This window comes from Hemitrygon akajei, chromosome 14 (assembly GCF_048418815.1).
Source record: "Hemitrygon akajei chromosome 14, sHemAka1.3, whole genome shotgun sequence".
NCBI lineage: Eukaryota > Metazoa > Chordata > Chondrichthyes > Myliobatiformes > Dasyatidae > Hemitrygon > Hemitrygon akajei.
The window spans coordinates 82,970,718-82,996,184 of NC_133137.1; the positions used below are offsets into that span (position 1 = coordinate 82,970,718).

The 25,467-nt window shown below is 44.7% G+C and overlaps 1 protein-coding gene across 2 annotated transcripts in view; it reads left to right on the plus strand.

The window, feature by feature from the left end:
• The window catches only part of ankrd16 (ankyrin repeat domain 16), a 43,309-nt gene extending 42,365 nt beyond the window's left edge, over positions 1-944 (plus strand). For both annotated transcript variants that reach the window (XM_073066481.1, XM_073066479.1), the window contains one exon: positions 768-944. In XM_073066481.1, the coding sequence (XP_072922582.1) occupies positions 768-928 (161 nt within the window). In that variant the 3' untranslated portion in view covers positions 929-944. The remainder of the gene's footprint in view (positions 1-767) is intronic.
• Positions 945-25,467: the final 24,523 nt, after the last annotated feature.

A 25,467-nucleotide genomic window follows, 5' to 3' on the forward strand; every position in this document is an offset into this window, starting at 1 on the left:
TGACAGCCCTCCACACTATCCACAACACCTCCAACCTTTGTGTCATCAGCAAACTTACTAACCCATCCCTCCACTTCCTTATCCAAGTCATTTATAAAAATCACAAAGAGTAAGGGTCCCAGAACAGATCCCTGAGGCACTCCACTGGTGACTGACCTCCATACAGAATATGACCCGTCTACAACCACTCTTTGCCTTCTGTGGGCAAGCCAGTTATGGATCCACAAAACAAGGTCCCCTTGGATCCCATGCCTCCTTTTAAAAAGTCAGCGCAAGGAAAAATAACAAGTTAAAAACATAAAAATTGAAATATAAAAGAAAAAATAAAATGTGAATTTAAAAAATAGGAAAGAGAAAATAAAGCAATGCTTACACTCACAAAATGCTGAAAAAACTAATTAAGTCAGGCAGAATCAACAGAGAGGAATAAAACAGACAGGTACTTCATCAGGATTCCTTCCCCTCCCCCCCACCTTCTTATTCTGACTTCTTCCCCTTCTTTTCCAGTCCTGATGAACAGTCTTGGCCTGAAACATAGATAGTGTGAAGTTTTTGTTTTAATAGCTCTATAGTGAGCTTTTGGAAAAAGGCATTTTGCTGGGTGTGTAATGACGGCAATCATTTTTTCACCCCACTTCTTTGTCCTGAACACATTCAAGTCCGACAGTGATATGACGCTAATCATTTGAGACACAATCATTGGTATATAGTGACTGCATATCCTGAGATAAGAAATGACATTTTTGTAAGTTTTTTTTCTCTTGCAGCTTTACACATGGCATGTGCAGGCCAGCATACCAAGTGTATAAGGCAACTAGTGGATGCCGGTCTGACTGATTCTCCAGATAACACAGGAAGGCTAGCAAGCCAACTGCTTAAGAATCCTGAAGCGCTCAAGCTTCTGGAAGATGTGACTGACATTAAATGAAAGATATTTAACCAACCTCATTTGCAGTTATTTCTTTCTACCAGTGCTGCAACCATGGTTCAGGTATCTACAAACATGCTCCTCAACCACGTTCAGCCTCTTACCTGAGGACACAGGTACCTCCAACTATTCTAACTCTCCAACTCCCCCTCCTCACCTGCTTCTCTGCTGCTTTCATTTTGGTAGTTTCCTTCATTGAAATGTACAAAGCAACAGGATGGATAAACAGAGGATGCATTCACTGGACTCTAGATTCAGAAGTGAATAAAATAAAGGGTAAGCCCTTTGGAGATGAAAAGAGTCAATGAATGTTGTTTACTTGGATTTTCAAAGGCCTTCAACAGGGTGCCTCTCATGAGGCTGCGGAACAAGATAAGAACCCATGTTATTACAGGAAAGATACTAGCATGAATGGAAGATTGACTGACTGGCAGGGTGTAAAGAGTGGGAATAAAGGGGGCCTTTTCTGGTTGACCATTGGTGGTTAGTGAGGAGGAGGTTGGGGTTGGGACCATTTCTTTTCTCATAACGTCAACGATTTGGATGATAGAACAGATGGCTTTGTGGACAATACAAGGATAGGTGCAGGAGCAGGTAGTGTTGAAGAAGTGGGGAATCTGTAGAAGGAATTTGACAGATTAGGAGAATGGGTAAAGAAGTGGCAAATGGAAGACAGTGTTGGTAAGTTTATGGTCATGTACTTTGGTAGAAGAAATAAAGGCATAGACTATTTTCTAAATGGGGCAAAATTCAGACATTAGAGGTGCATAGGAACTTTGGAGTCCTCATGCAGGATACCCTAAAGGTTAACTTGCAGGTTAATGTGAGCATTTGATGGCTCTGGACCTGTACTCGGTGGGGTTTAGAAGAATGGGGCGGGAGGGTAGGGGAAATCTCATTGGAACCTATCAAATATTGAATGGCCTAGTCTTTTAAAGGTAGAGGAGGTTGAGTATACTTTACGATTAACTCATCATGGTGCACAGACATGGTAGTTCCATCTCAGTTCTGCTCACCTGACCTGGAACATCTAGCGGTCAAATATGCATTTTATCTGCCGAGGGAGTTTTCCGCCATCAGCCTGGTAGCGATGTACGTTCCACCTCAGGCCAACGTCAGGCAGGCACAGGAGGAGCTAAGCTCCATGATCAGCAGGCATGAAACAGTACAGACTCTGATGCCTTCCCTATCAATCCCATTCGTACACTTTAGAAAGCCCAATCACCTGGTTGTGCTTCTACTCCCAGCATATAGGCAGAGACTAAAGACCACAGCACCAGTGGTGAGGACCAAGAAGGTTTGGTCAAGAGAGGCGGAGAAGCGCTTACAGGACTGCTTAGAGTCAGTGGATTGGACAATATTTAGGAATCACCTTTGAATCTGAATGAATACACCACCGTTGTCATTGACATTATTAAAACCTACGTGGATAAGCATGTGCCTTCGAGAAAGTACCATTCATACCTAAACCAAAAGCCATGGATAAATCAGATGTTTCGTAATCTGCTGATGGGCTAGGTGTGTGGCATTCACGACCAGTGATCCAGAACTATACAAGGAATCCAGGTATAACCTATGGAAGACTATATTAAGAGGTTAGAGGTGGAATCGGACACACATCAGCTCTGGCAGAGTTTGCAGGCCATTACTTCCTAGAAAGGAAAACCTGACACGAATAGCAGTGATGCTTCACTCCCAGATGAGCTCAATGCCTTTTATGCACACTTTGAAAGAAAGAATAAAACTACACCTGTGCAAATCCCTGCAGCATCTGGTGACCCTGTGATCTCTGGGTTTTAGAAACTGATGTCAAAACATCTTTCAAGAGAGTGAACCCTTGCAACGCATCAGGCCTTGATGGTGTACCTGGTGGGGTAGTGAAAACCTATGCCAACCAGCTGGCAAGTGTTCATGGACAACTTCAATCTTTCACTGCTGCAGCTGGAGTTAACCACTTGCTTCAAATGGGTGACAAGCATACCATTGCCTAAGCAAAACAGGATGAGCTGCCTCAATGACTATCACCCAGTGGCACTCACATCTACTGTGGAGGTGCTTCGAGAGTTTGGTCATGGCTAGAATCCACTCCTTTCTAAACAGGATTCTGGACTCTCTACATTTTGCCTATCACCACAATAGGCCTACAGCAGATACAATCTCAATGGCTCCACTCGCCCTTGCATCGCCTAGACAATAGGAATACCTATGTCAGGCTGCTGTTTATTGACTACAGTTCAGCGTTCAACACAATCATGCCCTCAGTTCTAACCAACAAGCTCCAAAACCTGGAGCTCTGTTCCTTCCACTGTAACTGGATCCTTGGCTTCCTCACTAGGAGACCACAGATGGTGCAGATTGGAAATAACATCTCCTCACTGACATTCAACACTGGCACAGCTCAAACTCAGCTACGTTTGGCAATGACATAACTATTGTTGGCAGAATTTCAGATGGCGATGAGGCAGACAGGACTGAGATAGACCAGCTGGTTGAGTGGTGTCACAACAACAACACGATGTCAGTAAGACCAAGGGATTGATTGTGGATTTCAGGAAGAGGAAGTCAACGGGATACATACCAGTCCTAATCAAGGGATCAGAAGTGGAAAGGATAAGCAGTTTCAAATTTCTTAGTGTCAATATCTCTGAAGATCTATCCTGGCCCCATCATATTGATGCAATTGCAAAGGAAGCACAACAGTAACTATATTTCACTAGCTGTTTGAAGAGACTTGGTATGCCACCTGTGACCTTGCCAATTTCTATAGATGTAGAACAGTGGAATTCTGACTGATTGCATCACCGACTGGTACGGAGGGGCCATTGGAATTGATTGGAAAAAAATGCAGGAAGTTGTAAACTCAACAGTTCTGTCATTAGGCCATAAGATATAGGACCAGAAGAATTAGGCCATTTGGCCCATCGAATCTGCTCCACCATTTCATTATAGCTGATACATTTTTCCTCTCAGCCCCAATCTGCCTACCCTTCCTGCCCTGACCAATCAAGAATCTATCAACCTTTGCCTTAAATATACATAAAGACTTGGCCTCCACAGCTGCCTATAGCAATGGATTCCACAGATTCACTACTCTCTGGCTAAAGAAATTCCTTCTCATCTCCACTCCAAAAGGACATCATCAATTCTGAAGCTGTATCCTCAGGTCTTAAGACTCCCCCACCATAGGAAACATCCTCTCCACATTCACTCTATCAAGGCATTTCACCATTTGATAGGCTTAAATTATGTCACCCGTCATTCTCCTGAATTCCAGTGAATACAGGCCCAGAGCCATCAAATGATCTTCATGTGGTAAGCCATTTAATCCTGGAATCATGTTTGTAAACCTCCTTCGAATCCTCTCCAGTTTCAGCACATCCTTTCTCAGATAAGGGACCCAAAAACAGCTCACAATACTCCAAATGAGGCCTCACTAGTGCTTTATCAAGGATCTAGTGATTCTTGAAAGATTACTACGGATGCCTGCACAATCTCTTAAGCCGCCCCTTTCCGAACCCTGGTGTGTACACTATCTGGTCCGGATGACTTATCTACCTTCAGATCTTTCAGTTTGCCAACTGGTAATGGTAACTTCACACACTTCATGACCCTTGACATCTGGAACTTCCACCATACTGCTGGTGTTGCAAGGAACGGGGCAAACCCAAACGCAGGACACTGGCACGGAGATAGAGTTAGGATGCAGACGAGGGCGTGAGCGTGGCTGGAACTTGTCACGAAGCGTTGCTGGAGCTGAACGGCAAACAGAAGGGCAGGCGGCAGGCAACCCTTATCTTGACACAGAACGTTGTTGAGCTGAACAGCAAACGGAAAGGCAAATGGCCAGCAATACTTACCTTGACACAGAGAGACAGAGTTACATAGGTAAACCTCTGTACCGAAGTAAAACTTAGAATACACAATCCTAAGTGGCTGGGAACACAAATTACCCAGGAGAACACAGGGGAAAGGGAATTAGGAAATATGAGGAATTAACAGTCAGGACCATGACAGTACATCTCCCCCCCCCCCCCCCCCCCCCCCCCAAAACAGGAGCCTCCAGGTGAACCACCAGGCTTGCCCAGATTGTCGCGATGGAAATCTCAGATGAGGAAAGGGTCCAAGATGAAGGAGTGGGGGATTCAGATGTGCTCATCAGGACCGTATCCCTCCCAATCGACCAGGTACTGGAGACCCCTGCCTCAGCAGCACATATCCAGTATTTGCTGGATAGTGTAAACTGGGTAATCGTCGATGACCCAGGTGAGTGGAGGAGGGCACAAAGGGCTGATAGACACAGGTCTCAGTTGGGAGACGTGGAACATGGGATGAATGCGCATGGATCTGGGTAGTTTGACCACCGAGGGGTTGATGATGCTCTCGATTTTGAATGGTCCAATGTAACGAGGAGCGAGTTTCTTGGATTCAGTTTTGAGGGGGATGTCTCTTGAAGAGAGCCAAACCTTCTAACCAGGCTGATAGTTAGGTGCTGGAATTCGGTGGCGATTGCGGTTGGCTGAGCGGAGCAGGGCCGCGTGTGCATCCTTCCAGACCTTGCGGCACCGGCGGAGATGGGCCTGAACTGAAGGCACGGCGATGTCGTCTTCGTGGGCAAGAAACAGAGGGGGTTGATAGCCTAGGGAGCATTCGAATGGAAACATAACTGTGGCAGCGCTGACCAGGGAGTTGTGGGCATACTCAACCCAAGTGAGATGGGTGCTCCAGGATGACGGGTTGCTGGTGGAAATACAGAGCAGTGCTGCTTCCAAATCCTGATTTGCTCGCTCCGTTTGACCATTAGACTGTGGATGGAAACCAGAAGACAGACTTACTGAAGCTCCGAGGGCTCGACAGAAGGATTTCCAGACTTGGGAGATGAACTGGGGGCCCCGGTCAGAAACAATGTCAGAGGGAATTCCATGAAGACAGAAGACGTGATGGACAAGGAGGTCGGCTGTTTCATGGGCTGTAGGGAGTTTGGGAAGGGCTATGACATGCACGGCTTTGGAGAAACGGTCCACCACGGTGAGTACAGCAGTGTTCCCGTGTGAAGGGGGTAGTCCAGTGATGAAATCCAGAACAATGTGGGACCAAGGGTGGCCTGAGACAGGTAGGGGATGAAGCAGCCCAGCAGGTAGCCAATGGGAGGCTTTTCCATGGGCACACACAGTACAGGCAGAGACAAAGGAGCAAGTGTCAGCATCCTTGGTGGACCACCAGAAGTGTCGCTTCAAAGGGGACAGAGTTTGACCGATTCCAGGATGGTAGGCGAACCGGGAAGTATGCCCCCACTGGAGAACCTGAGAATGGACAGAGTCAGGCACGAAGAGGCGATTGGGGGGGGCGGGGGGGGGGTAAATCGCCTGGGTCAGGTTGAGTCCGTTGGGCCTGTAACTATGGATTCGATCTCCCAGGTGAGGACAGCCACAACACAGGATGGTATCAGGGTTGGAAGGGTCCTCCTCAGAGACGTATTGATGAGAGAGAGAGCATCTGGCTTCCCGTTCTTGGATCCAGGACAATAGGAGAGGGTGAAATTGAAAGTGCCCAACAGGCTTGGCGGGAGTTAAGGCATTTAGCTGTTTGGATGTATGCCAGGTTCTTATGGTCTGTCCAGACAATGAATGGGTGTTCTGTTCCCTCCAGCCAGTGCCTCCACTCCTCCAAGACGAGTTTGACGGCCAGCAACTCCCGATTCCCAATGTCGTAGTTCCATTTGGCGGGGGATAGACGATGAGAGAAGAAGGCACAGGGATGGAGCTTTTGGGCTGGGACGGAGCATTGGGAGAGGACCGCTCCCACCCCAGAGTTGGAGGCATCAACTTCCACAATGAATTGGCGAAAGGGGTCAGGTTGGACCAGGATGGGAGCAAGGTGAAACGTCTCTTCAGCTCCAAGAAGGCTGAGTCCACTTCGGGGGTCCAGTGGAAGGGGGGGGGTCACAGGAGAGGTGAGCTGAGTAAGTTGGCGAACCCCGGAAATCACTAGAGTTGTTTGAGCGTCATGGGTTTTGGCCACTCTGCCACCGCCCGGATCTTTTCAGGATCCACCCTCGCCTACTCGCTCTCAATGACGTACCCCAGGAAACTGATGGAACGGGCATGGAACTCACACTTCTCTGCCTTAACAAATAGCTTGTTCTCCAAAAGCCTCTGAAGAACTTGGCGGACATGATGGGTGTGCTCTTGGAGATTATGGGAGAAGATTAGGATGTTGTACAAATAAACGAAATCAAAACGGTTAATAAAGTCCCTAAGGACGTCGTTGACCAGAGCCTGGAACTCCGCGGGAGCACTGGTCAAGCGGAAAGGTATCACCAGGTATTCGAAATGACCAAGGGGGGTGTTAAAAGCTATTTTCCATTCATCTCCCTCCCTTAACCTGACCAGATGATAGGCATTCCACAAGTCCAATTTAGAGAAAACTGTGGCTCTGTGAAGGGACTCGAATGCAGAGTTGATAAGGGGCAGGGAATACTTATTCTTTATGGTGATGATGTTCAGGCCACAGTAGTCAATGCATGGGGGCAATGAGCCGTCTTTCTTCCCCACAAAGAAGAAACCAGCACCTACAGGGGAAGATGAGTGTCGGATAATGCCAGCCGCAAGGGAGTCATTTACGTACGTCTCCATAGCTTCTCTTTCTGGTCGGAACAGGTTGTACAGCTGACTGGTGGGTAGTGAGGCTCCGGGAAGAAGGTCGATTGTGCAATTGTAAGGGTGATTTGGAGGCAGAGAAAGGGCCCATTGCTTGCTAAACACTTCTCCCAGATCATGATATTCTACGGGAACCTTGGACAAGTCAGGGGGCTCAGAGGCGGACGAGGTTGCAGTGACCTCCACTGGGGAAAGGGCTGATTGCAGGCAAGTGGAACGGCAGAACGAACTCCAGCTGACTATCGTCCCGATGGGCCAGTCGATGTGGGGGTTATGACGGCTTAATCATGGGTGGCCGAGAATGATAGGAGCTTGAGGAGAGGAAATTAAATTGAATCGTACCTGTTCCTGATGGTTTCCGGAGAGAAGGAGAAGCAGGGGTTCCATGCAGTGCGTGACTCAGGCCAGGAGTCTACCGTCCAGTGCCCGGGCGTCCAGGGGGGTACACAATGGCTCACAAGGAATTCCAGCTTGGAAGGCTAAGTTTTCATCCAAGAAGTTCCCCTCTGCGCCGGAGTCCACTAGTGCTGACAGAGGCAAAGACTGTTGCTTGTAACACAGAGTGGCATGAAGTTGCATCCGGAATCGGGGTACAGTAGGGAATGTTGTCTAGCTCACCAGGGTACCCCCTGCTTCTGGTGAGTTTTGCCTTTCTGGCCGAAGGAGATTAGGTGGCAAGGGAGTGGCCAGACTGACCGCAATATAAACACTCACCCACTCTCATTCTCCGGAGTCGTTCAGCAGGAGAAAGACGGTTCCATCCCAGCTGCATGGGTTCCTCTTCTGGGGCAGTGGAAACAGCAGGGCTGGGAGCTACTCGGGGTGCAGGAGGAGGAGAGAGGCTTGTTCTGGTAGGAGGCATAAATGAGTGCCGAGAAGTGGCCAAAGGTGGTGGACAACCAGTTCTCTCTCGATGGCGTTCTCGGAGGTGATTGTCAAACCTGGTGGCTAGGGAGATCAGGGAATCCAGGCTGTCAGTGTTGTCTCTTGCCACCAACCCGTCCTTCACCAGGTCACTGAGTTCATTCCAAAAAACCCCCTAGAGTGACTCATTGTCCCACCCCGAGTCGGCCGGGTTGGCGCAACACTATTAAAGCTCGGCATTCGAGTCTGGAGTTCAATTCCGACGTCATCTGTAAGGCATCTGTACATCCTCTTTGTGGAATATGTGGGTTTTCTCCAGGTGCTACAGTTTCCACCCACAGTCCAAAAACACGTACAGTTTAGTAGGTTATTTGGTTGTTGTAAATTGTTCAGTGGGCCAGAAGGCCATATTCTGTGCTGTATCTCAATAAATAAATATTCCAATTCAGATTTATTCAGTTTCAGATTCACTTATTCATCACATTTAGATTGAGCATACAGTGAAATATGTCATTCACGTTAACAACCATCACAACTTGCTGGGGCAGCTCGCAAGTGTCACCACCAGGATGGCTTCTTAAAAAATAACAGGGAGGTCTGTGGACTGAAATTTGGGAAAACCAGGTTAATTAGCCAGTCATCATCATCATCATCAGGTGCCATGTCCAGTTTGAGTTTTGACTGCCATGGCCCACACACTCCCGTTTCGGATCAAGTGGATCAATTCATTGGTATTCATTTCCGGATCTCTGGCTGCTGTCTCCATCATCATTTGTCTTTGCTTTCCTCTTGCTTTCTTCCCTTCAAACTTTCCTATAATTACTGTGCATTCTAACTCCTCTTTCCTAATCACATGTCCAATGAAGTTACGTTGCCTTTTCATGATCTCATACATTATTTCTCTTTTTGTGCTTGCTCTGTTCATGACATCCTCGTTAGATATTCATTTCATCCATAATATTCTTTGCATCCTCCTCAAAAACCACATCTCTGCTGCTTCAATTCGTTTCCTTATGTTACTAGATATTGTCCAACATTCTGAGCCATATAGCATAACTGGATAAACGTAACATTTCAATACTATTCAATAATATTGAAATTAGCCAGTATGGACACTAAAGGCTGAGTGAACTCCCCCTGTGTTGTAAATTTCTTGATGCAACAACCCTTGGCAAGCCACTTAATTTAGCTCAATTCAGATAAATAATATTGAGCTATTCACCTCATTGAATAAATAAATAATGGAAACCCCTTTGACTGACCTTCCCAATCACAAGTGTATACTTCAAAAGAAAATTAGAAAATTACTGGTGCATTTGCCGTCGTAGGATTGGAACCACACTTTTGCTCATCTTGGACCTGTTTAAATTCTGAAAGTTTTTTGCAATCCCAAAATATGTAGGCATATATTGTCTTAAATATATAATACCTGATAATAGTCCTTAAACAGCAAATGAATGTTTAGATCTTTTGCTGAAGAGACAAATGCTATTTGGTGATTAATCATTATCAGGCAAATATCTAAGTGCCTTTTCAACTCCACTTTTTATCTTTTGAATCCCTATGAATGGACACTTCTGGCTGACACAGGTTCAAAAATGGGAACAGATCCTATTCCCTCTGCATGGTTTACACTCTCTAGTCACCTTAAGTCTCTGAAGAGCCTAAGTTAACATCCAAATCAAAACATCAGTCATGCACATTTTGTGTTTTCTGTTGGCATTGATAACAAGCTGAGGAAATCTGTCTTGGGATCTTTAGATGGGTTGATTAAACTGAAGGTCATTTAGATGACAAAAATGGTCTAATGTTACTATAGTGAAAGGAAACAATTCATCTTTCCACTTGCTAAGTCACTTTATTGGTTTAGCCAACACCAGCCAGTTGATCATCACATGCAGTTTATACAACATAGCTAAATGTTTGACTAAATATTAGTACCTACAATGCACAGCGTATCCATGAACTGGGAAATCCATTGAGATATCCCAGGAACATAACAACATGCTATAGTTATTTACTCACTTCATATTCTGTAGAACTATAAGCTAACTAAAAGCGATGCTAAGACAAAAAAGATACCAACTACACCTTGGTTATATAGGTTTTGAATCAGAAGTTGGTGGGTTCAAACCCCATTTCAAAGAACAGACTTAAGTGCAAAATCTAAGCTGTGGCCATTTGGATGAGGGGCTTAAGCTAAAGATCCTTTAGAGTCATAGTGTTATAGAGCACAGAAGCAAGATCTGCTGACCAAGGTGCCTCATCCAAGCTACTGCTTTGCCAGCATTTGGCCCATAATCTTATATGCCTTCCCAATCATGTACCTGCCCAAATGACTTTTCAAAATTTTTATTGTACCTACTGCAACCACTTCCACTGGCAGCTAGTTCCACATAGGTACCATCATTTGTGTGGAAAAGAAGTGCCCCTCAAGTTCCTCTTAACTTTTTCCCCTCTCACTATAAACCTGTGCCCTCTAGTTCTTGATTTCTTAACTCTAGGGAAAAAAGAGTGCATTCACCCTGACTATGTCCTATAACACCTTTCAGTCTCCTGCAATCTAAGGAATAAAGTCCTACAATGTCCCAACCTCTCACTGTAATTCAGTCTCTCAAGTCCTGTCAGCATCCTTGTAAAACTCTTCTCTACTCTTTCAGTTTAATAACGACTTTCATACATCATGGCAACCATAACTGAACACAATCCTCCAAGAGCGGCCTCACCGGCATCCTGTACAATTGCACCATGACCTCCCAACTTTTAAACTCAAAGCAATGACTTATGGAGGCCATTGTGCCCAAAGACACCTTCCCAACCTTGTCTACCATATACCTATACGCCAAGGACCCTCTAATTTACAACAACTCAGCAGGGCCCTGCATTCACTGTCAAACTCCTACGTGGATTTGACTTTCTAAAATGCAACACCTCACGCTTATCTGAATTAAACTCCATGGTCATTCCTCAACCCACTTACTCAGCTGATTAAGATAACCCTGTAATTTTGATAACCTTTTTCATTGTCCACTATACCACCCATTTTAGCATCATCATTTTCTTTTTGGTTAATATGTTTGCAGGTAACATTAAATTGTTATTACCAAATCCCGTGTTGCTATCATGAAGGAAATTTATCCTTAGTTACCCTGGCTAATGTTAAAGAGCATTATAAAAATAGATTACTTAGTCATTACCTCAATGGCGTGTGCAGGTTTGCTGCTATGTTTCCTACATTATAAAGATGACTGCAATGTTAAAAATACATCAATTGGAATGGCAAGGGAAGTGAAAAACATTCTTTCCCCTTATCAGGATGGGTGACCCAATTCTTGGCTCCAAAGATAGGAAAAAAACCTTTAAAAGTATTGAGAGATTTCATTAAAAAAATTCAGAGCTTTTCAGGATATCACAATAGCATTGCAGTTACAGTGCCAGTGTTTGTCAGCTGCAGCTCAATTCCCTCTGCAACCTATACAGAGTTTGTATGTTCTCCCCATGTCTGCCAGGGTTTCCTCCAGATGCTTTGGTTTCCTCCCACATTTCAAAAATGTATGGTTAGGATTAGTGAGTTGTGCACATGCCATGTTAGCACCATAAACATGTCAATACTTGTGGGCTGGCCCCAGCTCAACCCTCTCTGATATGATTTGACACAAACATTTCATTTTATAGTATGTTTCATAGTACAAGTGACAAGTAAAGCTAATCTTAATCTTAACAAGCTTTAACCTGTTAAATACATTGATTCCATTGATGCATTAAACATCTTGGCACAAACTAACCAACAAGAGGCATTTATCAAACAGCACATAACAATGAACCACAAAACAAGGTTTCAGTAGAGGTCAGTTTTGAAGAATTTTATTGGAAAAGAATACCATATTTTCCCCAATAATCAGTGAAATAAATTCCAAGCAAGCTGAACATTTATCTCTTGAACAACTGCTAAAAATTTCTTTCTGAGAAAATAAATGTGAAATGTAACTGTTATGGTGGTAACCTGGTGAAAGTTTTTATAGATATTAACAAAGAGTACCCCATACAAAATATTATGGGGTTTTCTAATACTGAGAAGTAAGATGAAAAAAATCAACAGAGCATTCACTAGCATGGAAAAAGTCAATAGGATTTAACTCTTCTTCACAAGATGCTGGTGTTCCAGGTGTACAAATTGCTTCAGTTATTGCTACAAGTTATTGCCAAGTGTGATTCATTAAATCAAAGAAAATCCATGACCCAGGAGAAGACTTTACAGCCTATCAAGTCTTTGTAGGTAGAAAAAGAGATAACTAGATAGATGCTACCTTCCATTGAATGGCCAACTGACCTTGCAGAGCACAACTCTATACATTTGTGTGGATTTTAAATATGATGAGGTTTCTGCCTCTACTGCCCTTTTAGATATGAGTTCCAGACTATTTCTGTGGAAAACAAATCCTCACCTCCATCCTAACCCACCAATTATGTTCAAAGTATGCTTCCATTTCTCTGACTTCTCATCTGAGTAAATGGATCCTTCCTGTTTACTGTAGTTGAGCACCTGATAATTTTAATTAAATCTCATGTTAGCCTCCTCTGTTCCAAAGAAAACAACCTCAGCCTATACAATCTTTCCTCATAGTTAGGGAGTCAGCCAAGTCGAGCACAGTAGTAGATCTAGAATCCTATAATGACTGGGCCAAGAAGATTCCTTCCATGAGCCAGCTGTTTCATATTAAAATGAGAAACCAATTGTTCCGTGGTTAGCACAAGTAATAGTAGTGCCATAACCCTAGATATATTTAATTACTTGAATTCAAATCTCCAGCTTTCATTGGATGGAGTAAAACATACTCACTAAAACTTGGAGGCAGGTGTTGCACACCAGTGCAAAATGCATTCCTTAATTCTGGATGTAAAACTGTCACCAATCTACAGCCCTATGAAATGAACATTGAATTTTCCTATTTCAAGTAACCCATAACTCATGTATTCTATTCTCACTCCCACCTGTCTACTCAGGGAATTATTACATATACCAATCTGGCTCCCCCATTGGTTGCATCTGTGTATCATCCCTCCCTAATCTAGTTCCACCTATCGCCCACAAACCTCTGTCTCTACTTGTATCCTTCACCTTCCCCACCCAGCTCCATCTGCCTAATTATTTCTTATGTTTCTAAATAACCTCAATATCACTCACCCCTCTCATTTCTAAATACTGAGAGTTTCCCCTCTTCACTTTCCTGGTTTCCATCCAAAACATCAGCCATCCCTTTGCCTTCACAAATGCCACTTGACCCACTGAGTTACCCATGATTCCAGCCTCTGCAGTTGCTTGTGTCTCCCCTCACCAGCACATGCAGACTACAGCTCAAAATGCTTCCTGCTACTGACAGGGGCTTGACTGTGTCATGAATCTTCCCCCCGCACAAGGTCACACACTACAAGAATGGCATTCCTTCAGAGATAAATTGCTGCACGGAACAAAGCCTGGCTGGAAGAAAGCTGGCCGCCTATCATTTGCATCTTGCATCAAACCTCATAGGCACAATCTTGCCAGGATTGTTTAACACCCATCTCATTAAAGTCAGATTGGGTAAACATTGCTTTAATCTAAAGCAGTTTCAGCCAGCAATATTTCCTAATAATTTGCACCCATCATGAAATTGGACCAGTATTTCCATCCCAAATGACAACTCATGTTCTCAGTATTATTGATTGATTTATGTGGATGTTGTCTCATTTTGCACATTGATTGCCTGCAAGAAAATGAATCTTAGGGTAGTATATGTACCCACCTGACACATCTCTGCCATCTGACAAACATCTAATGATGTTGCTTTTCATGCAGTACCTTTTTTTCACTCTGAACAATATAAACTTAAGTTCAATGGTGCAACTCAGAATTGTCATGGAATAGTCTCACTACAAACAAGGGTAGACCGAAGGGTTTCGGCCCAAAACATCAACTGTACTTCTTTCCGTCGATGCTGAGTTCCTCCAGCATTTTGTGTGTGTTGCTCAGATTTCCAGCATCTGCAGATTTTCCCTTGTTAGGGGTAGTTTGTTGCATTGATAATAACTTAAAGGGAGTCTCTGCAGACATTGTGAGAGGAGAGAGGGAAGCATTATTCTCACTGCAGGCAGCTCAGACATTTTCCAACACCCACAGTTTTTGCCAGTTGTGACGGGGAATGTTTTATCCTGTATTTAGTTGCAGATGCTCCCATTCAGGATTGTCACCCTGTGTGATGGAGAGGTTTGTGAGTTCCTGAGACCCCGAACTTCTAGTAGAGTCACTCTTGGCAGTAAGGTCAAGCGGGAAAAGTTCCAGACAAAGACTGATCCAACCAATACGTCTATGATGAAGCTGGCGGAAGATGATGACACATCACAATGGCAGTGAAGGTGGAGGAAGGGTGCGCAGTGCAAGGTGTCCAACCATCTTACATTCCATGCCACTGGACCCTGACCCCAATCACTCAAAAACCATGGGGTGGCTGCCCGTGCATCAGCCTCCACACGTTAAACAGAGTCATGCACAGGCATTTGCCATTACAGGAATCCACCCTAGCATCCCAGATTAAATCCCATGGCGATCAGCAAGTGGCTAAGGAGGCAGGATTGTGAGGTCTGGATGTGGTCCCAGATTGTCTTCTACTTGAAGCCCCACCAACTCCTTAGAAGAACATTATACTCGACTCGAGTGATCACATTACTACTAATAGATTCAGTGTCAGCAACATTTATTTTGCAACCTTCCTGGGTGAGGAAATAGCAAGGTCTGTAGCAGTATCAACAGTTGACACACCAACACTCCTGCATAATGGTGCGTGTGGCCTCCCCTAGATGAGAACTTATTGAACAGTAAAAGTGAGTTCACAGTCACTTTCAACAAAGAGAAATGAACTGTCCCTGCTATTCACTATCTGCTCCTGTTCCACCTGCAGTCTTCCTCTAAGGAAGAGAAAAATATTTCCAACACAGGCAAAGCCTCTCCACCACTGTGCACATCTACAAGGAGCACTGCCACTAGAAAGCAGAACTCATTATCAAGGGCTCCCACCATGTTTGCAATGCGCTCCTCTCACTGCCACCATCAGGAAGGAGGTACAGGAGCTTTAGGTCCCATACCACCAGGTTCAGGAACAGTTATTACCGTACAACTATCAGGCTCCTGAAGCAATGTGGATAACTTCATTTACTTCAATTCTGAACTCATTCCACAACTTATGGACTCACATTCAAGGATTGCACAATTAAGTATTATTTATTGATGTAAAGCACTGGTTAAAATTTCTACTGTGCTGTGAGGTATTCTTATTTTAGCCATTTTCTCCAAATTCAGTGTGTCCTGCTAGTTAGAGTGTTTTGGCTTCAGCCAAAGATAAGGAGCCATGTTGTCCAATTTAGGAATGTTGTGTCAGCCAATAAGGATTGTTTTGGTGTGTGTTGTAACTTTCTGGCCAGTGGGATGCTATGGAAGATTAGGGAGCTGGCTGGGATCAGAGTTCTGAAGGATAGTAGTCTGGGGTCTTTCAGTAGGAGCTGCAGAGCAGGGCACAAGGGAAGATGGTGCAGAATGCCACTCAAAGGAGAGACCCCATTGTAAGAAGTGCTTTTTGCAGATGAAGGGTTCAAAGGAGGAAGTTTCAATACTCCTGAGTTAACCAGGTCACTCGAGATGGTCTTCGAGGGAAGGTAGAACTGTGGCTGGTGTCCTTCATGCAGAACATGGGTTCAGTATGTGAGTAAAGCGATACACCCGACTACTCCAGAAATGAGCTCCAACGTTCATGCGCGCATTGGGCTGCTTTAACTGTAATTGGCACTTTTTTTTTCTTTTTCCTGTTAATCGTTTGATGAAGTTGAAATATTGGTAAATATACTTTATTTATCATTTTATGTTGGTGTACGATCTGTCATTTTCTGGTGAATGATAACTGTACAGTATATGGGGCAATATTTACACAGCATTCGCTACAATCAGTTCCTCCCCGTAATATCCCAACTTTCTTGTTTGGTTGAACCCTAGATCACGCTGACCCTAAACATATATTGCTTATGAAAGGTGACCTTCTCGCCGCAGAGTCATGTGGCTGTTAGCAGAGTTAGCTAACAAGCAAGTTTGTATACGAGCCTCAGTGAGAGGGTTGCATTTACTTTGTATTTGCACAGATTGTCTTTGTTGCAAGTTGATTGTTTGTTCAAAGTTCAAAGTAAATATTTTATCAAAGTACATATATGTCACCATTTACTACCCTGAGATTAATTTTCTGGCAGTAGAAGAAATACAATAGAATCAATGAAAATCTGTGTTCAAATAAAGACTAACAAACAACCAATGTGCACTGTGCTATACCATCACGTTGGAGGATCTCAGACACAATATAAGGTGTTGCTCCTCCATTCTGAAGCTAGCCTCATCTTGGCCCAAGAGCAACGGGAATGGGAATCGGAATTAAAATGTTTGGCCTCTGGAAAGCTTTGCTTTTGGCAGATGGCGCAGAGGTACTCAAGGAAGCGGGTCCCACAATTTACAACAAGTCTCACAGATGTAGAGGTGGCCGCATCATGTGCACTGGACACAACTGATGACCCCAGCAGATTTTGCCAGTGAGGTGTTGCCTCTCCTGGAAGGACTGTTTGGGGCCCTGAATGGAGGTGAGGGAGGAGGTGAATGAGCAGGTTTGGCTGCTTGCAGAGATAAGTGCCAAGGGGGATGAATGGACTTGATGGCCTAATTCTGCTCCCTTGTCTTATAGTCTAATGATTGATAGTGGCTCGCTGCCACTCCATTCTGAAATGGCTAATGAGAAGGCAGTCTCTTCCACAGGTGGCCAGGAGGGCAGTTTGCCTATTCTGCTGGTTACAGAAGTCTTCTTTGTGGCCCCAGTGCATGACCTTGAGGTTTTCGGTAGTCAGTAGGGATGCTGCGTTTCTTTAAGGAAGCTGTGAGCACTTCATTTTCTCTCCACACCCAAAAACATGCTCTCCCAGCAGAACTCAGATCTAAGACCATAAGACATAGAAGCAGAATTGGGCCATTCAGCCCATCGAGTCCACTCTGCCATTCCATCATGGCTGATGCTGGATCCCACTCAACCCCCATACACCTGCCCTCTCACCATAACCCTTGATGTCCCGACCAATCAGGAACTGCTGCTCTAAATATACCCACAGACTTGGCTTCAGTCGCAGTCTCTGGCAGAGCATTATGCAGATTCACCACTCTTAGGCAAAAAAAAATTCCTCCTTACTTCTGTTTTAAAAGGTCACCCCTCAATTTTGAGCCTGTGCCCTCCAGTTCTGGATACCCCCACCAGAGGAAACATCCTCTCCGCATCCACCCTATCTAGTCCTTTCAAAATTTGGCTGATTTCAGTGAGATCCCCCCGCATTCTTCAAAATTCCAGTGAGTACAGACCCAAAGCTGCCAAACGCTCCTCATATGTTAACCCCTTCATTCCTGGAATCATCCTCTGGACTCTCTCCAATGACAATACATCCTTTCTGAGCTAAGGGGCCCAAAACTGTTGACAATATACATTGTCAGTTTAGTTTTGGGAGTCTCGGGTTGGGCATGTGCGTGGCATTGCTATCTCAATGTGGATGACTGGGAGTAACCTGGGCCTCAGGGCTACTGACGCTGGACTCAGAGAGGACACTAATATTTACTTGCTTGTCCTTTGGAGGATTTTAGTACCGTCTCACATACTGTTCGCAAAGATCAAGTCGTTACACAGTGCGTTAAGGCAGAACAAGATAAAACAATAACAATGCAGATTAAAGCGTAAAATGCACAGAGGAAGTGCAGTGAGGGCAAATGTAAAGTGCAAGATTAGATTGCACAATCAAAAGTCCATCTTATCCAAGTAGGGAACCACTTAATAGTCATATTACCGCAGAGTAGGAGCTGTCCTTGAGCCTGATGGCACGTGCTTTCAGGCTTTTGGATCTTCTGCCTAATGGGAGAGGGGAGAAGAGAAAATGTTCTTGGGGTCTTAAATGATGCTGGCTGTTTTACTGAGGTAGCGTTAAGTAGACAGAGTCGATAGGGGGGATGCTGGCTTCAATGGTGCTATTTTTCCTGGGCTTTGAGATGCCTCCTGGAAGTAGTCAGGCCAATGTGCAACTTAAATTCAAAGTTAGTATAGACATTGTGGGTCAAAGGGCCTGTTCCTGGGCTTTATGTTCCATATTCTATCTCAATCTTAATTTGGCATTCTCTAATTGTTTATCTATCTAGTTGGTAAACTCTTGCTGAAACAGAGCTCACAGTAGAGTGTCTGCTTCACAGGTTTGGTTTCAGGAATGCAAAATGCAGTGGAGGCAAAGAGACTGCAGACACTGGAATCTACAGTGACAAACAATCTACTGGAGGAACTTGTTGTCTCGGGCAGAATCTATGGGGGAGCAGGGGGAAGGAATTGTTGATTCCCTCCTTCAGTCATCTTCTTGCCTCTTTCTCTTAGCTCCAGTCCTCTCCTACCCATTATCTGGCTCGATCTGCCTCTCATCCTTCACCCATTCCCCTCAGTCTTACCCACTCCCCCTCACTTCTTTATACTAGCTATGCCCCCACTCCACTGTTGTCCTAATGCAGACTTTCAACTGAAGCGTCGATAATTGGCATGCGTACGAAAGAAAAATGGACGACGAACTGGATGGATCTTGGAGTAGGTTAAATGCTTGCACAGTATCAGGGGGTTAAAAGACCTGTACTGTGTAACTCCTCTCCCCTGCCCCTCACAGATGCTGCTCGACCTGCCGAGTTCCTGCTCTCAGACCCTACAAAAGGCACAAATAGAACATTTTCTGTTCATAACCTGGGCAGATCAAGCTTGCCTGATTACAATGCATATATGAATCAATTGGAAAGATATGGCTATGGGAGGTGCACTGCTCAGTGAGAAATATTGTGAAGAGAAAGAGGCAAAACCTTCTTATCCCCATAAATGATGGCATGTAGATGAGGCTGCTGTGATTTAAATTCAAGTTCCAGTTTATTGTCATTCAACCGTATATGTATAGAGCTCAATGAAGCAATGTTCCTCTGCCATTGTTTGTATACAGAAAGATGCCAGAAAAGGGCCAAAAAGGATCCCATCCAACTTGCTCATGGACTGTTTGTCCAACTCTCATCAGTGAGGAAGATACATAGCATCCACACCAGGACGGTCAGACTCAAAAACTGTCCCCAAACCATAAGGCTGATCAACAACTCAGCCCAATAACCCACCCCTCCACACCTACTCCCCCAACTACCACTACTTTATCACTTCCTGTCAGTCACCTGTACAGACACTCCTGTGCATAGCAACACTTCACGGACATACAATCACTACGTATATAAGCTATCTCATGTACTTATATTTATTGTGTTTTTATCTTGTATTTTTTGGGCTGTATTGGATCTGGAGTAACAATTATTTCATTCTCCTTTACACCTGAGTACTGGAAATTGTCATAATGGGAGCGGACCCAAATGCAAGACACAGACACTGAAGTACCAGGAACAGGACTAGGCATGAGAAGAAGCAAGGAAAATGGGGAAGAAAGGACACTGGACATGACACAGGCCCCCAGATGAGACAAGGATTCCGGGCGTGCGCTAGGACTTGACAAGAACAGCGGAACCAGGACATCGAACTGGGAACTAGGAGCCTGGGCTTGGACTCCAAGTCAGAGACTGGACAAGGACACAGAATCTGGGTCTTGACTCAGGCTCGAAGTCCAGAACCAGGCAAGGACATGACGAGGTTACAGGATGAGGACCAGAGACTCCTGGACGGAACAAGGGAACCCCAGCACTGGACGAGGGAATCCCCGCACCGAGCTAGGCAAGGTACTCTTGTGCTGGGTGAGGCACATGAACATGACAGATACAGAGCCTTGGTCGAGGAAGGACAGGAACGCAGAACACAGAGCCAACAGAGAGACAGGGACATGGAACACAGAGCCGGGACCCCTCCTTGGATACAGGACGTAGGGCCAGGACTCATTAACACAGAATATAGAGCCGGGACCCCTCCTTGGATACAGGACGTAGGGCCGGGACTCATTACACAGAACACTGAACACAACGAGACAGTTCCCAATGCTAGGTAGCAGCAAATGGCCGGACCTACCTAGCGAAGGCATGGACACAGAGACAGCTCCCAATGCTAGGTAGCAGCAAACGGCCAGACCTACCTAGCGAAGGCATGGACACAGAGACAGCTCCCAATGCTAGGTAGCAGCAAACGGCCAGATCTACCTAGCGAAGGCATGGACACAGAGACAGCTCCCAATGCTAGGTAGCAGCAAACGGCCAGACCTACCTAGCAAAGGCGTGGACATGGAGAGGCAGTTCCCAATGCTAGGTAGCAGCAAACGGCCAGACCTACCTAGCAAAGGCGTGGACACAGACAGACAGTTCCAAACAGGGCGAGGCGAGGCGAGGCAAGGCAAGGCTTCAGGCAGGAAGGTGAAGGGAAGGGATATAAACAGGAGATTTGGACAGGAACAATCCAGCAGCCCAAGGCTGAATCCTGGAGCTATTTATGAGGCCAGCCCAAACAAGAATCAGCTGCCTCAACAGAAACTGGGGAAACCCAGAAAACCTGGAATAAGGAGCACGGACCAGACTGTGAACCGGAATGCAGATTTCACGGACCAGACTGTGAACCGGAATGCAGATTTCACGGACCAGACCATGACAGAAATGGCATCAAACAATCTTGGACCAAGGTGCAAAGCACAGTACTTATATCACATCCAGCACATAAAATAATGTTAACACAATAATATCTACAGATACCTTAAAAATTCCATTGATGTATTGACAAGTTGACATGAAGTGCATAGATGACATATAGTGAAGTATACAACAGTATATACTGCTACTCACACTGTCAGAAATAAAGTGTGCTGGATGTTCAGCAGTGTCACAGCCTGGGGGAAGAAGTTGTTACGCAACCTAACGGTGCTTGTCCTTACACAGTGGTACATTCTACCTGAGGGTAGGTCAAAGAGATTGTGAGATGGATGGGAGGGGTCCTGTTCTTAGAAGAGGAAACAGGCAACCTACTGCATGAGCAAGTGTGTGCAGAGCCTGTAAGTTTCTATCTACAGCAAGGCGCACCATGTCGTCAGTGGAAATAGACTGAAGGAAGTTCTATCTGATTTCCTGTTGGTAAGTGCGTTGCCCTATGTGGTTATGAGACAAACAAAGCGACTGGACCGCAACATTTGACTTACTGATTGAGGGGAAGAACCATCTCAGGTATTCCCCTCCACACCTTCCCCCAAAGGAGATCAGACAGATAAAATAATGATGGTGTTTATAGATCAACCTTCAGACATTTGTTTTGAGCTCTTGCCTAGAGGTCAGGATCAGCCACTGCATAGGGGACCCACCTAAAGGCCAACCTTCAGAAAAAAGCAGAGAGGGCAGGCTATTAATAAAATCATTTCTGTTGACATAGAACTGTTAATAAAAACACAGAACATAGAAAACTACAGCATAGTACAGGCTCATCAACCCATAATGTTGTGTTGATCTTTTAACCTACTCTATGATCAATCTAACCCTTCTCTCCTACATAGCCCTCCGTTTTTCTGTCATCCGTGTACCTACCTAAGAGTCACTTAAATGCCTCTCATGTATCTGCTTCTACCACCATGTCCAGAAGTACGTTCCAGGCATCCACTAACCTCTGTGTAAAAAAAAACTACCTCTGACATCCCTCCTACATTTTCCTCCGATCAGCTTAAAATTATGCCCCCTCATATTAGCCATTTCTGCCCTAGGAGAAATGTTTCTGGCTGTCCACTCGATCTATGCCTGTTATCATCTTGTGCACCTCTATCAAATCACCTCTCATCCATCTTCACTCCAGAGAGAAAAGCCCTAACTTTCTCAACCTATCGCCATAGGTGAAGATAGCAGAACAGTATTTAGATCATAAGATAAAGGAGCAGAATTAGGCCATTTGGCCCATCAAATTTCATTATGGCTGATCCACTTTTTCTCTCAGCCCCAATTTCCTACCTTTCCCCTGTATCCCTTCATGCCCTGACCATAGAAGAATTATCAAACAAAATATTGACGCTAGTCTTAATAACTGAAACTTTTCTTTTCTGGATCGCTCTTACTGATTGAGGGGAAGAACCATCTCAGCATAAGACAATGATGAGATAGATAATCGATGGCAAAAAAGTATTTCAGAGAAAATTATCAAACAAAATATTGGTGCTAGTCTTTATAAAGAATGTTAAATAGAAAAGCATAAGCTTGGTCAATGAAACGGGTGTAGAGCAGTGTCAAAGAAAGAAAAGTGGAGAGGTTTCGGGAAGGCATTTCAGAGCTAAAGACTTTGGCAGATGAAGCCAATGCCACCAATGAGAGTGGGAAGGGAGGAAGGAAATTAGAAATTTTAGGAAAAGTTCTAGAAGTTTGCTTTATTTATCACACATTCACTGAAACATTGACACATATAGTGAAGTGCATGGTTTGCATCAACGACCAAAGCAATCCGAGGTTGTACTGGGGCAGCCCGCTCATGTCTAGAATGCTTCTGGTGCCAATTTAGCATGCCCACAACTCTAACCCGTATATTCTTTATGAACGTGGAAGGAAACTGGAGCACCTAAAGGAAACCTACGCCGTCTTGGGGAGAACATAATAACTCATTACAGTGGCAGGAAACGAACCCCGATCTTATGATCACTTATCGCTTAAAGTCCAAAGTTGTTGTTAAGTCTAGATATTAAAATAATTAATGGGTGTGGGAGTAGGGCAGGGAAATGGACTTGAGGTACAAGATGAGCATTGATCTTGTTGGATGATGGAATATACCTGAGGGACCAAATTATCTACTACTGCTCTCATTTCAGATGTCCTTACACAAGATCCCGATGCAGGGTCTCAACCCAAAACATCTGCAACACGCACAAAATGTTACAGGAACGCTTAGGTCCTGTCGATGGGACTTGGCCCAAAACATAAATGCCACTCCTTTAACAGCATCAGTCTTAATGGTAATCTTCTTTCCTGGAAGAGAACAATACTTATGTTACTCTGCCTTTGGGCAAGCCTTGTCAAGACTGAAACAAGAGGAGAAGACTGAAGGGAGTTAAGTAGCACCACAATGAAACACTGATTAGCTGGAACGTGCGTATTCATGAGTGTGATTGCTGAACTTGTTCTGCAGCTCGCATGTGAAGGCACACAGACCCTGTGGCAGAGTCCATGGTTGTGACAGGGCTCCTGTGCCTGCTGGAAGTCTTGGATGAGAGGCTTGTCTAGGATGTCGTGCGCTGAAATCTAGCATAGTAAAGTCACAGTGGTCAGGTTTCTGGGGTTGAGTGTGGCTCTGTGGCTCAGAAGGGAAGGGAGGAGAAGAGGGGAGTTGAAGTGATAGGGGTTTTTTAGTCAGGGAGGTTCTGTGAACGAGAATGACACTCCTGGATGGTACATTGCCTCCAGGGTGCAAAAGTCCAGGATGTCTTGGATCAAATCTTCAGAATTCTTAACTGTAAGGGTGAGCAACCGGAGGTCATGGTCCATTACATAGGTAGGAAGAGGGGCGAGTTTCTGCAAAGTGAGTTCAGGGAGTTAGGTGCTAAAGGGCAGGATCTCCAGGGTTGTGATCTCAGGATGACTACCTGTACCACATGCTACTGAGGTCAGAAATAGGAAGATCATACAGTTTAACACATGGCTAAGGAGTTGGTGTACTAGAGGGGGCATAAGATTTTTGGATCATTGGGCTCTCTTCCAGGGAAGGTGGGACCTGTACAGAAGAGACAACTTGCACCTAAACTAGAGGGGGGGGGGGGGCGAATATCCTAGTGGGAAGGTTAACTAGTACTGCATGGTGATGGGGGAGGGGTGTTAAACTAGGGTTGCAGGGAGATGGGAACCAGAATGCCAGAACAGATGGTAGACTGGTTGTGTATACAGACGTTGTTAAGATCTCAGACAAAGTCAGGAAGCAAAGGTTAAGCATGCTGTGGCTGATATTTTGAGTTAAATATATTTCAATGCAAGAAGTATTGTAGGAAAGGCAGATGAGCTCAGGGCATGGATTAACACGTGGAATTATGATATTGTATTACATTAGTGAGACGGTTGCAGGAGGGACAGCACTGGATCTCAATATCCGGGGTTCTGTTGTATTAGACATGATAGAGTGGCAAGGATTAAAGAGGGAGGGGTGGCATTACTAGTCAGGGAAAATGAAATGGCCGTTCACAGTCAGGCCAAACTGGAGAGTTTGTCTAGTGAGGCTTTATGAGTGGAACTTAGGAATAAGAAAGGTATGACCACGTTAACGGAGCTATATTATAAACCACCCAACAGCCATGGGATTTGTAGATTTGTGGAGAGATTGCAGACTGCTCCAAGAAACATAAGGTAGTGACAGTAGGCGATTTTAACTTTCTACATATTGACTGGGATCCCCATACTGTAAAGGATTAGATGGGATAGAATTTGTCAAATGTCTTCAAGAAAGTGTCCTTAATCAGCACATAGAAGTCTCAATAGGAGTATGTGCAATATTTGATCTCCTTTTGGGGAATGAGACAGGGCAGGTGATGGAAGTTTGTGTGGGGGAACACTTCACATCCAGTGATCATAATGCCATTAGCTTCAAGGTAATTATTGAAAATGATAGGTCTGGCCTTGGGTTGAGATTCTAAATTGGAGAAAAGCCAATTTTGATGGTATCAGAATGGACCTGGCAAGGGTGGATTGGGACAGTCTGTTTTATGACAAAGATGTACTTGATAAGTGGGAGGCCTTCAAAAGTGAAATGTTGAGAATACAAAGTTTGTAAGTGCCTGTCAGAATAAAAGGAAATGATAACAGGTTTATGGAACCTTGGTGTTAGAGAGAGCTATTGAGACCCTGGTTAAGAAAAAAAGGAGGGGCACAGTAGGTAAAGGCAGGAAGGAATAAATGAGGTGTTTGAGGAGTATATGAAATCCAAGGGAACACTTAAGAAAGAAATTAGGAGGACTAAAAGAAGGCATGAGTTTGTTCTA